This window comes from Lacerta agilis, chromosome 5, assembly GCF_009819535.1.
Source record: "Lacerta agilis isolate rLacAgi1 chromosome 5, rLacAgi1.pri, whole genome shotgun sequence".
Classification (NCBI taxonomy): Eukaryota; Metazoa; Chordata; class Lepidosauria; order Squamata; family Lacertidae; genus Lacerta; species Lacerta agilis.
This window is the reverse complement of record NC_046316.1, coordinates 63,810,037-63,823,412: the sequence shown is the minus strand read 5'-3', so window position 1 is coordinate 63,823,412 and position 13,376 is coordinate 63,810,037. Positions and strand designations below refer to the sequence as shown.

The 13,376-nt window shown below is 42.3% G+C and overlaps 1 protein-coding gene across 1 annotated transcript in view; it reads left to right on the top strand.

Moving 5' to 3' along the window:
- Window positions 1-6,772: 6,772 nt before the first annotated feature.
- Window positions 6,773-13,376, top strand: part of RBP1 (retinol binding protein 1) — a 36,819-nt gene continuing 30,215 nt past the window's right edge. Inside the window, exons 1-2 of the mRNA XM_033150238.1 lie at window positions 6,773-6,915; window positions 7,942-8,120. Of these exons, the coding sequence (XP_033006129.1) occupies window positions 6,843-6,915; window positions 7,942-8,120 (252 nt within the window). The 5' untranslated portion in view covers window positions 6,773-6,842. The remainder of the gene's footprint in view (window positions 6,916-7,941; window positions 8,121-13,376) is intronic.

Sequence of the window (13,376 nt, the reverse complement as noted above, 5' to 3'; positions counted from 1 at the left end):
ATACACAAGAACAAGACAAAGAACAAACAACATCTTCACAACACAACATCTCTCAACCTACTGGGGAACATCCACCACCCTCCAAACACATTAATGAACAGAACATTGACCACCAACCACCACCGAAAAAATGTTACACTAAAAGGGACTCCACATGGACCCCTCCTGATGGACGCAATACCACACTAGATCTGTACATCGATTGCTTCCGCCGCAGAATCCAAACAGATGTGACCAGAAAACACCATCACTTACAACAAAATCTAAACCATGCTGAAAGGAGAGCCATAGATAATCTCAGGAACAACCCAGACATTATAATTAAAGAGGCGGACAAGGGTGGAGCTGTCGTCATCATGAACAAAACTGATTACATCCAGGAGGCTCACAGACAACTTTCCAATACCACCTTTTACATAAAATTGGACTCAGACCCCACGGAAGAATACAAAAAAGAACTGAACAAGATTGTTAAGGAGCTACCCCCACACATCCAAGAACAGATCCTCATGAACACACCAGCAGAACCTCGACCAGGAACTTTCTATCTTCTACCCAAAATACACAAACCAGGAAATCCAGGACGCCCCATCATCTCAGGTATTGGCACCATTACAGTGGGGGTTTCCGGTTATATGGACTCTGTTCTGAAACCATATGCCATCAGTGCTCCCAGCTACGTACGTGACACCACAGATTTTCTGAGAAAAATACAATCTTTGAATAACCTTCCTAACAATACTATTCTAGTCACTATGGATGTGGAATCTCTGTATACCAACATCCCACACAACGATGGTTTACAAGCTATAAGGAACACCATTTCAGATAAAACCACAGCAGACTTTGCTACGAAACTCTGTCATTTTGTCCTTACCCACAACAACTTCAAATTTGGTGAGGACCTGTTCCTTCAGATCAACGGCACAGCAATGGGCACCCGCATGGCCCCACAGTATGCCAACATCTTCATGGCAGATTTAGAACAACGTTTCCTAAACTCCTACCCACTCAAACCTCTCTTGTACCTGCGTTACATTGATGATATTTTTATTATCTGGACACATGGTCAACAGACCCTGGACACCTTCCACAAGACATTCAATGACTTTCACCCCACCATCAACCTAACTATGAACCAATCTATGCAAGAAATACACTTTTTGGACACTACTATAAAAATACAGGATGGACACATAGACACCACCTTATACGGTAAACCAACTGACCGACAAACATATCTACATGCTTCTAGCTACCATCCCAAACATACCAAACAATCCATTGTATATAGCCAGGCCCTACGTTACAGCCACATCTGTTCCAACTCTACAGACAGAGACTCTCACCTAAGAGATCTACAGCAAACCTTTTTAGAACTAAAATATCCACCTGATGAAGTTAAGCAACAGATCGACAGAGCCAGACTGATACCCAGAGAGAACTTGCTGCAAGACAGACCCAAAAAAGAAAATAACAGAACACCACTAGTCATCACATACAGCTCCCAAGTTAAAACAGTACAACGCATCATCAGAGATCTACAACCTCTCCTAGACAATGACAGTTCTCTTTCTCAAGCTCTGGGAGGAAGACCCTTCATCGCATACAAACAGCCACCCAATCTCAAACAGCTCCTCACCCACAATAATACAAAAACAGGACTCAACATGGACACTGGTACCAGAGCCTGCAATAAACCCAGATGCCAACTTTGCTGCCACATAAACCCGGATAACACCATTACTGGTCCCAACAACATCAAACACACCATCTCAGGACTATTTAATTGCTCATCTTCCAACATTGTGTATGCAATCAAATGCCAACAGTGCCCTTCAGCTCTCTATATTGGACAAACAGGCCAAACCCTACGCCAAAGGATAAATGGACATAAATCTGATATCAGGAATCACAAGACAGAGAAACCAGTAGGAGAACACTTCAATCTCCCAGGACATTCTATAAAAGATCTCAAAGTAGCTGTCTTAATACAAAGAAATTTCAGAAATAGACTGGAAAGAGAAGTGGCTGAATTGCAACTAATCACCAAACTTAAAACCATGGAGAAACCTGGTTTGAACAAAGACATTGGATTCTTATCTCATTATACATAACAAAGCCATCTTTAGCCATCTCACCCCTTGCATTTCCCTGCAAGACTAACTGCAGCCGTTTAGAGTCGTCAACAGGTTTTCCACACTTATCAGCCTATCACCCATTCCCACCACCCTTCTGAGTAATACCCCTCCCCACTCCCCCACTATATTTAAGGATCTGGTGACTTCTGTTTCAGTGTATCTGAAGAAGTGTGCATGCACACGAAAGCTCATACCAGGAACAAACTCAGTTGGTCTCTAAGGTGCTACTAGAAAGAATTTTCGATTTTGTTTAGAATAAAGAGACAGCCCCATTGGTTCTACCCCAGATGCAGGATTGTCTGAAGGGGGTTTCTTCACATGTTTGGCTGAGTACGCTTACACAGTATTTCTGTGACCAATAACACTGCACAAGCAGGATTCTAAGTACATTTAGCATGTAAAAAAACTCCCATTCAAGCCTTCCTGCTGAATGTGAGATGATAAGGGATGGTGCTTGGGGGGGGGGACAGGTATTGACGCATCCACTCCCTCACCACACTCCCTCTTTGAATTTCTTTTGTGGGTCTGCTATGATTCTGAAATAATTGGTGGTTGCAGAATACCATATGTAAAACATTGCTTTGCATACATCTTAATAAAATACCTATTTTGCATGTGACTTTTGGAAGAATGTTTATAACTTGCAAATGAAATGGTACAAATATAACTTGCAAATGAAATGAAATTTCTGGAAACCGGTTTCAATACACCGACCGGTACTTCTGTGTCTTTTAGAACTTGATAATCAATGTGATTATCCATTACTCCCTTGTCCTTACCCTGCTTGGGGGTGGGGCTGAAAATAAAGCAAGGAAAATTGAAAGGAGGACAAATCAAAACTGGGGTGCCATATGGCAATCTTTTCATTGATTCAATTTCTGACCCCTTTTTAGGTAGAACTTACAATATAATGATAATGGATAGCATGTTGGACTTTAGACAAGGGGTGCCTGAATTCAAACTCCTGCTCAGCTGTAAAGTTCATGGAATGAGCGATTAACTTTTAGCCAGCTGCTCGCTCTCAGCCTAACCTACCGTATTTTCCGGCATATAAAACGACTGGGCGTATAAGACGACCCCCAACTTTTCCAGTTAAAATATAGAGTTTGAGATATACTCGACCACAGATTCTCCACCCGGCGTATAAAACGACCCCCGACTTTTGAGAAGATTTTCCTGGATTAAAAAGTAGTCTTATACGCCAGAATATACAGTACTTCACTGTGTTGTTATGAAGATTAAATTCTGAGAGTATGTTTATCAAGTACCATACATTCTACTCTGAATTGGAAAAGCGCATCTATTCGTGGCTGGCTGACGGTCTGCCCTCTTTCTGGGTACACCATTCCATTTCCTTCTCTCTTCTGGTTTCCTTTCCCACCCTTATTCAGCAGTCAGTATTCCATGGCTACTGGGCATGCTCAGGTATCACTGGGTTCTTTTTCTGTTCCCCCATTTAAGTATTTACTTACTTTGTACTTTTTGAAACTTTCTGGTTCCCCCCTCCAAATGTTGGTGTGCCTTTGTCTTGTGTGCAGTTGGTGCCTCTTTGTCTACATCAGGACTGACACTTTGGTAATTGATAACACTATTAGTGTATATAATATGACATTGAAATATCAATGATACCATTGTTTAAGGGGCAGTGTACAGTGTTATGCTGTACCTATTACTGTAAAAATACTTGCTACTGTGTAAAAGTTGAATATTATATGTACGATAGTGAATTGTTCTAGAAGATGAATCAGAATGAACGGTAAGTTCCTGGAGCAAGATACCAAGGCAGGGAGAATGCTATTTAGGAAACTGCATATTTTCCAACAAAAGAATATTAAACCCTGCTTATGTTTAACTTGTTTTGTTCATTTTTATATTGCATGGGGATTCTAAAGCATTTAGGTGTTGCTGTTGCTCACAATAAGATAGTCATAGAATTGTTTGGGGGCTGCCAGTCATTCTGAGCTTTGGCCTGCCTGATCTACTCCTAGCAACTGTTGGCTACTCATGTATAGTCTTCCTTCATGATTTCCCCTTCCATTTCTTATACATTCCCTTCTTACACCACAGCCCATCTGTGGTGTGGCTCCTTATGCAACCACACTGGTTTCTTTAGGTACCTCCCACTTTTCTTTATTGTTGGAATTGTCTGCCTAAAATATTTCACCTTTTAAAAACTCCCATCCATCTTGGACTTCCTTCTCTTTGAGTATTTCTGACCATGGGATCTTACCCTATAGCTCCTTAAGCTTTTGAAATCAGACTTCATAAAACTCAAGAGTGCATTTCTGACTACACTCAGTTTTCCCTTGCCTGTGTATAATGAAACCTAAGAGAACATGATCACTTCATCCCAGTGTTCCCTATACTTTCACATCATCTGTCAGTTCCTCCTTGTTGATGAGGACCAGGCCCAAGAGAAATGACCCCCCCCCTTTGTTGCTTCTTCTACCTTCTGGGAAATGAAATTTTAGAGAGGCAATTGAGGAATATGTTGGAACTTAAATTCTTTCAATCTGCCTTCTAAGCTCCAGGTCATGGATCTCTTCACAAGTGTGCACATCCTTCACATATAATGCTGTTTCTCCCCCCTTTTTGTTTTATCAGTATCTCTTGAGCAGGTTGTACCCCTCAAATTCTACATTCCTATCATGAGTCTCAAGCCACCAGGTTTCAGTAATGCCTATTAAGTGATATTTGCCATCCTGTATTAAGAACTCAAGTTCTTTTTGCTTGTTTCCCATACTCTGTACATTCGTGTAAAGACAACTGAAACCATGCGTCATGCCTTTGCACACTGCTGCCTCTGTCCCCCTCCATAGGGAGTCAGCTGCTGCCACCACACATCTCTTCCTTCTCTGGGGAGCAGCAGGAATCATTCTGTACACTGTATCTTCCACTGCCACCTTGCTGTGTTCTGAGGTATGCAACCACTCTACTTGCTCTTGTGGCCTGAGGTGAGGGGATGAAATTGACACAGCCTGGCTCCTGGCAGTCCTGCTTTTTTGTGCCACATTTCTCCAAGGGTTCATCTCTTGCACTGGGTGATCTTCCTCCTAGGGGCACCCTGCCTGCATCTCTGTTCCAGGACAGTCCACTCTGGTACATCAAAGCTTCAGCCCCCCACTAGTAAATTAACACAAGTAAGCAAGTTTATGTTATTCACAAACACCATTGCAAAGAAGCCAAACTCTTGCAGCTAATGGTATATGGCCCACAAATCCATAAATGGGAAGCATTGGCATAGAGATCCAACCCCATATTAAGTTGTTTTCTCTCCTATCACAAGATGCTGCAGCTCCTCTGTTCTCACTTTCTTTGTGTGTTTTAAATTTAAAAATCACCTGCCACTGGAGATTTTCTCTTGCCAGATTTTCCCCTTGCGCCACAAATTACTTAAGCTTTGTTACTCAGGATTTTAAAGTAGAGCAGGCTTCTCTGGGGATCTCTCCCACCACCCCTTGGCTTTCAGAATTTCTTAGATATTGGTCATCGTTGTTTTCAGCAGGATGCCTATCAGATGTTGATGGGGAGAGTTTGAAGATGGGTTGTTATTTTCAGATTTTTTAGGTATATGAAATAAGTACTGTGTGACTCTGAGCTAAGCATCATCAAATACATATGAGAATCTGGATTATTACAACCTGCCACCTTGCACCCCATGGGAGAAGGAGCCAGCCTTTATCCAGAGGCACAGCAGCCAGCTAATGTCCTGGAATTCTTAACCCAATTAATTTAACCTTGAGCTCATGCTACACTGAAAACTATTTGTTCTGCGGCTTGTTTGAAATTTCCCTGCTGTATTCCTAAGCGATGAGAAGACTTTACGGTCTCAAGTGATTCCTTTCGAGCAACAATGTATTGTTGAATAATGCAGTAGTGCACGGTGTGTGTGTGTGTGTGTGTGTGCGTGCACACACACACCCGCTTACTTGCACTGAAGTTAATAGGTTTCTGTGAAGGACTGCTTATTTCTCAGGCTGCAAAAATGATGCATTATCTCAGCTGATTAATAAAACATTCTGTCCTGCTGGAGATGCTGGGTGATAACTGGAATCAGGGTGCAAGTCCAATACTACAAGGCTCAATGAGTAATGACTGGCTCTTTTTCCGCCATCTAATAACCATCTAGTTCTACTTCCCAACACCTATTGCTCTGAATTTAGCAATTCAGAATGCAGTTCCTTTTTTGTGGTAGAACTTTCATACCTCTTTGGAGTACAGGGTTGGAAGACAAGAGGGCAATGATCTCAGATGATCCAGAGACTATAATTTGTCGCTTCTTGAATTGCCTAGTATGTCCACTGCATACAGTGCTAAGATGTGCCATTGGTGTATCAGGAGAAGCCATCTTCTTTTCTTAGCCGTATGGAAGGGAAAGAAGTTAAAATCGAAACTCAGCTAAAATCGGTGGCCATGCAGCCATTTGTATAGAAGGGCAATGACCTCGTCCATTTAAATCAAGCCATCCTGCTGTCATTAGCAAGCTAAAAGGTTCAGATATTTGGGGGGATTTAAAGGTAACACTTCGACGCTAATCGGCTTAAAGGGACTAGCATAGCTGCATGGCCGTAAGAACAGATAAAAGAAACCAGAGTTCAGACTTGGCCTCAGCAAAGTTCAGACTTGGCTCTGAGCTGTATGTTGCAGAATTAACACACAAGTTGAAAGGCTTTGATATTGACGAGGACACAAGCACCAACCATGCCTGCCGATTTCAATGGCTATTGGAAAATGCTCAGCAATGACAACTTTGAGGAGTATTTGAAAGCATTAGGTAAGATTCTTTTATTTATTTTAATTTATTATACAACCATAGCTTCATACCTTCTACGCTTGGGGTGAATCTGATTCTTCTGTAGTATCAATCGCATAAAAGTTGTCCCACTTCAATGTATATGGCTTTTGTATGAAAATATTTTGGTTTTACTGAGTTTCTTTATTAATATTGCCATGTCTTTTTTTAAGTACCTCAACAATAGGAAGAGCAAGAAATAAAATCCAGAAGTTAAGTCTATATAAGCATAAATAAACACTTCTGAATTATCAAAATTAATTATCCAGAAGTTACCATATGTTGCTGGTGTTACAGCAAGCCTTTTACCTCAGGAAGTGTACAGTCTTAGGGACAGAACAAGAGTAGCAGAGCCTGAACTACAAATTTGATTAGGAAACTCATTGAACAGGTATATTATACCTGTAGTAGCACTTCTTAAGTAATAGTTTTCAGTTGAATGTATTTTTAAAGTTTTATAACAACTTTCACACATCCACACTAGACATGGCTTATCCCAAAGAATCCCAGGAACTGTAGTTTGTTAAGGTTGTTGAGAGTTGTTAAGAGAACCCCTCACAGAGCTGCAAACCCCAGCACCCATAGCAAACTATGGTTCCCAGGATTCTTTGTGGGAACCCATATTTGTTGAAGTGGTGTGACAGTGCTTTAAAATGTGGATGTGAGCTTAAGGAATGGCGAAGGAGGAAGGGTTCTGGACAGGCATATAGTCAAAGTAAATATAAACAAGATTATGCATAATAGTCGTCATACCATCAGGTGAAGCACATACACAGATGAGTTGATACGTAAATTCAACAAAATCCAAATTGCTTGGTCCAAATCTTAGGCAAAAGTATCTATATAAGGTATGTTGACAATATTATCATTTCATTGTGTGTGGGGATAAGTATTAAAACTTCCTCACGTTGTATAGAACTACAAGTTTATTTTTTTAAAGAAAATCTTCAAAGCTTCTCCAGAGGTTTGATCTTTACAGAACTCTTTTCTGGTCTCTCTTCCCTTCAGATGTAAATATTGCTGTGAGAAAAATAGCTAATATGCTCAAACCGGACAAAGAGATCATTCAAGATGGCGATCACATGATCATTAAGACACTAAGCACTTTTAAAAACTACATCATGGATTTTGATATAGGGAAGGAATTTGAGGAGGATTTAACAGGGTTGGATGATCGCAAATGCATGGTAAGAATGACAACAGCAACTGTTTCATGACCAAAAGAAAAAGAAAAAGCTTCCAAACCCTGCATTATGATGGTCACAGACATTTTGCTGTGGTCCCCCTCCCCCCACCTTGGAAACTGTGTTTGACAGCTGTATTTAAGCAGAGTCTCAGACTCAGTACAGACTTTACATATGATAAATGTGTTGCTGGACATTAAGTCACTGTCTTTTATTCAAGCTGCAGTCCTCCCATACACATTTCCTGGGAGCAAGTCCTATTGAACATAGTTGGAATCGTGTCCTGCATGCATAGGGTTGCACTAAGCACTATAAAACTTGAATTGTATTTCATTTGATACTCGGTTGGGGGTGAGTGTCTCTGTTTTGTTTTATAAAGTAAGTAGTTTCCAACCCTATTTTGGTCAACACATATGCTTTATTGCATTTCTGTTAGACTTGCTTGTTGAAATGGTGCTGCTGGCACAGTATGATCCCACTCGTCTTGTGTCGAGTTGCAGAAGCAAGGCAATTGCTGCCTCTTGCCCACCTTTTGCTAACAATTCCGAATAAGCCCAGAGAGACAGCACATGCTTTAAACAGCTATTTATACCAGAAACAGAAGCATCATCCTTAACAGAAGTAGACAGCACCAAGAATTATCCCCTGTGAGCTCTTAGCTTTTGACAAGGAAACAATACTGTGTGGCTCATAAGGAGGAATACCAATTAGCAGCACAGTCTCACTAATACCAAGCTGCTTAGCTGAGTCATAGCCTGACTGATGTCCTTTCCTTTACTCTGAGAGCAAGATACTGCTAAAAGAGTAAAGGTTCTCAAATCAGAAAATGTCTGATAGAGGGAGGCATTTTTAAAAAGAGAGAAATTAAAACAATAGACTCTCACATTCATAGTGAGGTGCACCCTGCTATAGCCTTGGAACAGCAGAAATTTCCTCTTTGTTCCATGACAATGGAAAAATGGAAGAATTTTGAAATACAAGGAAAGGGGGCATGTGTCGCCTGCCCAACTAGGTGGGTTCAACTATTTGGCTACCAAACAAGAATGCAAAGTACAGAGAAAATGCTTGTTTTGGCAATAGCCCTCATCTGTCATTTGGAAATAGGAACAGGTGGATCAATTCTGGTTTCTCACAGTTTCCCTCTTCCCTGCTTCCGCTCTGGTCATTATGTTGTTCTAAAGAGGGATTGTGTGTGTGCTGCTCCTTCCACGGGCACAGGAACATTTTTTCATCTGAGGGTGGGCGCATTCAGATTAATGCCAGTCATGCATTGATATGGGTACATGTGTCAGTGTCTAGGATTTAAGGCCAGCCAATGTTCTTGAAAGCCTATTCACATGTTTGTAACTGATCATCTGAAGAGGGCTAATGTGATGCTGCAGTTCAGTCTGTTGGAGAATCTGGTTTTATTGGGGCTTTCAGCTCTATTTTTTAGATGCCATAGGTTCTGCACATCTCTATCCCACTGGTTAAAGTTCAAAGCTGGGAGCTCAAAATCCAGTGGTGTTAAATGCAGGATAGATTTAGGTAAGAAAGCTTAGTTATTTCTTAAGGTCTTGGCATGGGCATATTTGAGGAAACAGCATTCACTTAAAAACAGTCAAGCAATGGCCAATTAGTGCAATTCTTCACTGGGTCTTCATCTGATATGCCAGAAGGTGCAGATTCCGATGGTCATGCTTCAAGTGGCTTATCTGTACATTTTATACAAAGCAAAGAATGATTGACCACAAAAGCCTGTGTAGGGGCGCTAGTCCACGCAGAAGTTAAAATCAAATGGCTTTTAAGAATTTTTTTTAACCAGTGGCTCCCAATTTGCTAAGTACTGTGAACCCCCTGTTTTTTCAAAATCCAATCCATGGACCCCCTACTTATGAACATTTTGACATCTCTGTGGTGGTTTTTGTTATGTGGATGGTGCCATGGACCCCCTAGGTGGGTTACGCAGACTCCCAATTGGGAACCACTGCTTTAAACAGTTTGAAAACCCAGATACAGAACCCACACACAATGTGGCTAATAGAAGCAAGGGCTGAATATGATTTGCCATTGCTTATATTAGCTACATTGTGTCTCTTTGATTGGTAATCTAGAGTGCCTTAGATCCATTAGTGTTGAGCTGAGTTATTTTTGGCATGAATGGGATCTGAAACTAGCTACTTTCGTTTCATCCATTAAGCATTACACAATGAAAGATGAATAAATTCTATAGTATTGGAATTCTTTTCTGTAAAAGACAGCCGTTGCACAGTTTTGAAGCTTAGACAACCTATTATATCTTCTGCTTCCCAGTAAAATAAGGCACATATGGTCAAATAAACTGAAGATAAAGCTAATGTTGTGTTTCCCAGCCTTTTTCTGACTGCCCCCTCCCCATGGACGTAGCCAGGGGGACAGGTGCCCCCCAATAAGAAAAAACCAATACAAATCTGAGGTTCTGCCCCACCCTAAAAAGCCTGCCCCCTTAACAAATATCCTGGCTATGCCCATGCCCCCCCCCGGCCTACTGGTAGAAAGGCAGCTATTTAAATACTTTGTTTGTAAACAGAACACGTTTTATTTATATTTTTATAATTTATACAAGATACAATTACATAAAATGATAGGAACATAATGAAATATTGTTGAAGCAGAAAAACGTAGAAACATACAGCTGGAAGGGACCCTAAGGGTCATCTTTCTAGTGCAACCCCCTGCAACATAGGAAACTTGGCTAATGCATCCATGACAGATGGCCATCCAACCTCTGCTTAGAAACCTCCAAGGTAGGAGAATCCAGAATCTCCCAAGAGAGATCCACCTTCGATGTATTATAAAAAGTAAACAACACTTATTTGACTCCAGTTATTTGACACAGAGGGGGAAAGCTACAGATAGCAGTCCAAAAGCTTCACGGGGAGTTCTGTATATATGGGGAAATTTTAAAAAGCAAGTGGTCCTCACTGATCTGGAGACCTTGTCATCTGGAAGATACCTGGCTGCATAGATAGAACACTATAGCCCCACAGGTCCTTACCTGGGAGTAAGGTCCACTGAACTTAATGCGACTTTCTTCTGAGTAGACAGTAATTTACTAGATGCAAGCCAGCAGCACCAGACAACCCCACTCAACTAGGCAATGGGGTGGATTTCACCTCACACCTTGCAGAGCTGGGCTGAGGCTGCTAACGGGCCTACGCCCCTTGGCAACATCCAAAGGCCCCGATCCTAATTGCCCTTTCCTTCTGGAAACAAACCAGGAGTCCTTGAAGAAAATGCACGTGGCAAACAGCAGTGTTAGGCCCTAGTATGCTGCCCCCTTACCCACTTGTGATTGGCCAAGCAGATAGCCAGCCAATCAGGACTTCTATTTTTTTTATTCTCTTCTCACTTCCCTCTGTGGCTCCCTAGCTTTACTCTGTGCCCCCCACCCACCCATTGACATGACTTTCACTTGTGGACCCCTTGAAATATCCCGTGGGGCATATGGCCCTCATTTGGGAAACATTCAGCTAAGGAGAGGCAGGAATAGGTCAGATTAAGGTTATTGGGAGCCCTGGCACAGTTCCCGACCCACCCCCACCCCCACTCAAAAGGGAGAAGTAACTTGGTGCATACTGAGGAGGAAGAGGGCAGACTCAGAGGTCTGCTACACACTTCACACCTCTCCTTTTTGATAAGCGACAGGGACCCAAGAAACCAGGAAAGCAACAGAGCTTCACCACCCACCACTTTGGGCGTGTAAGGAGCTGTAAAGGGGTAGGGATTGAAGGAGCTATGAGGGGAAAGATTAAAGGTGCTATGTGGGGTTAGGGGCTGAAGAAGAATTAAGGGGTTGAAGGAGCTGTGATGGGCTGGGAATTGCTGGGGGGTATTTGGGGTTGGCGAGCAAAGTGAGCAGGGGTGGAGCCCTTAGTAGTACAATAACCAGTGTCTGCATTTTAAGACTCTCACAAACCATAGGTAAGCAGTGGGAGCAGCCTCTGCGCCTCCCCCAATCAGTGGCAGCTCTTGTGAAAAAGCAACGTTTTTCAGCAAGCAAAAGATGGCTAAGCAGTGGTTAGGCTTGCTTCCATGGGGACTGCGCATTCCCTTAGAACAAAGATTAAAGGTATTTTGTTAAGCACAAGAAGTAATGTACTCCACAGGAACAAAATCAAGTTGCCTTCTGTGAGATTTAATGCCCATGTTTTCTGGTGATACAGTTGCTTCACATCACCAAAGTACAGCTTCCTGCCAAATTGGAACTGACTAACCCAGTCTTTCCTTTGATACAGCCGCTAAAATAGGTTGTCACTTAATTTTGTTCATTACTTTCTGTTTTCTCTCTGAACGGTTGAAACCCAAGCTGTTTCCATCCTTGACTTGATGAACAGAGGTCCTAGGCCTGCAGCTCTGCCACAAGGGAGGTACTGTGGTTAAGGAATCACTTGAGGAAATGTACTGAGAGTCACATATAAAATCAAGAGTCCTGGCTCAAAAGCAGAAGTAGCACTTGCTTGAACTTTGGTGCATAACCTTTGTGCTCAGTTTAGTCCTCCTTAATGTAAACCCACAACACATACAGTCATGTTCATTTTGAAAGGGCGTTGAGCTTATACCATCACCCCTCCTAGTTCCAGACTTGGTTAATTTCCTATATGCAAAGGTATATAAAGGTAAAGGGACCCCTGGCCATTAGGTCCAGTCGTGGACGACTCTGGGGTTGCGGTGCTCATCTCGCTTTATTGGCCGAGGGAGCCGGTGTACCGCTTCTGGGTCATGTGGCCAGCATGACTACTGATAAGCCGCTTCTGGCGAAACCAGAGCAGTGCACGGAAATGCCATTTACCTTCCCACCAGAGCGGTACCTATTTATCTACTTGCACTTTGACATGCTTTCGAACTGCTAGGTTGGCAGGAGCTGGGACTGAGCAAAGGGAGCTCACCCCATCACGGGGATTCGAACCACCGACCTTCTGATCGGCAAGCCCTAGGCTTTGTGGTTTAACTTCCAATTCCCCAAGGTGTCTCCTTGAACTACACAGTTGCCAAACATGTCCAGTGCTGACACACAAAGTCATCTCCTGTGCAGAATCAGAAAGCAAAGGGATCCTCAGAGCTGTTTTCTGCTAATGCAACAGCTCATACTTGCTAATATTTAAAAGTATGGAAGCAAGTACTTTGGGTAGTGGCCTCACTGATACACACCCAACTCTTTCTCTCCCTCTTGCAGTGTAGCATAATAGTGTGGCAAAATTATAATTATCACTACATGTCACTTTGCTGCTTGGGTCCTAG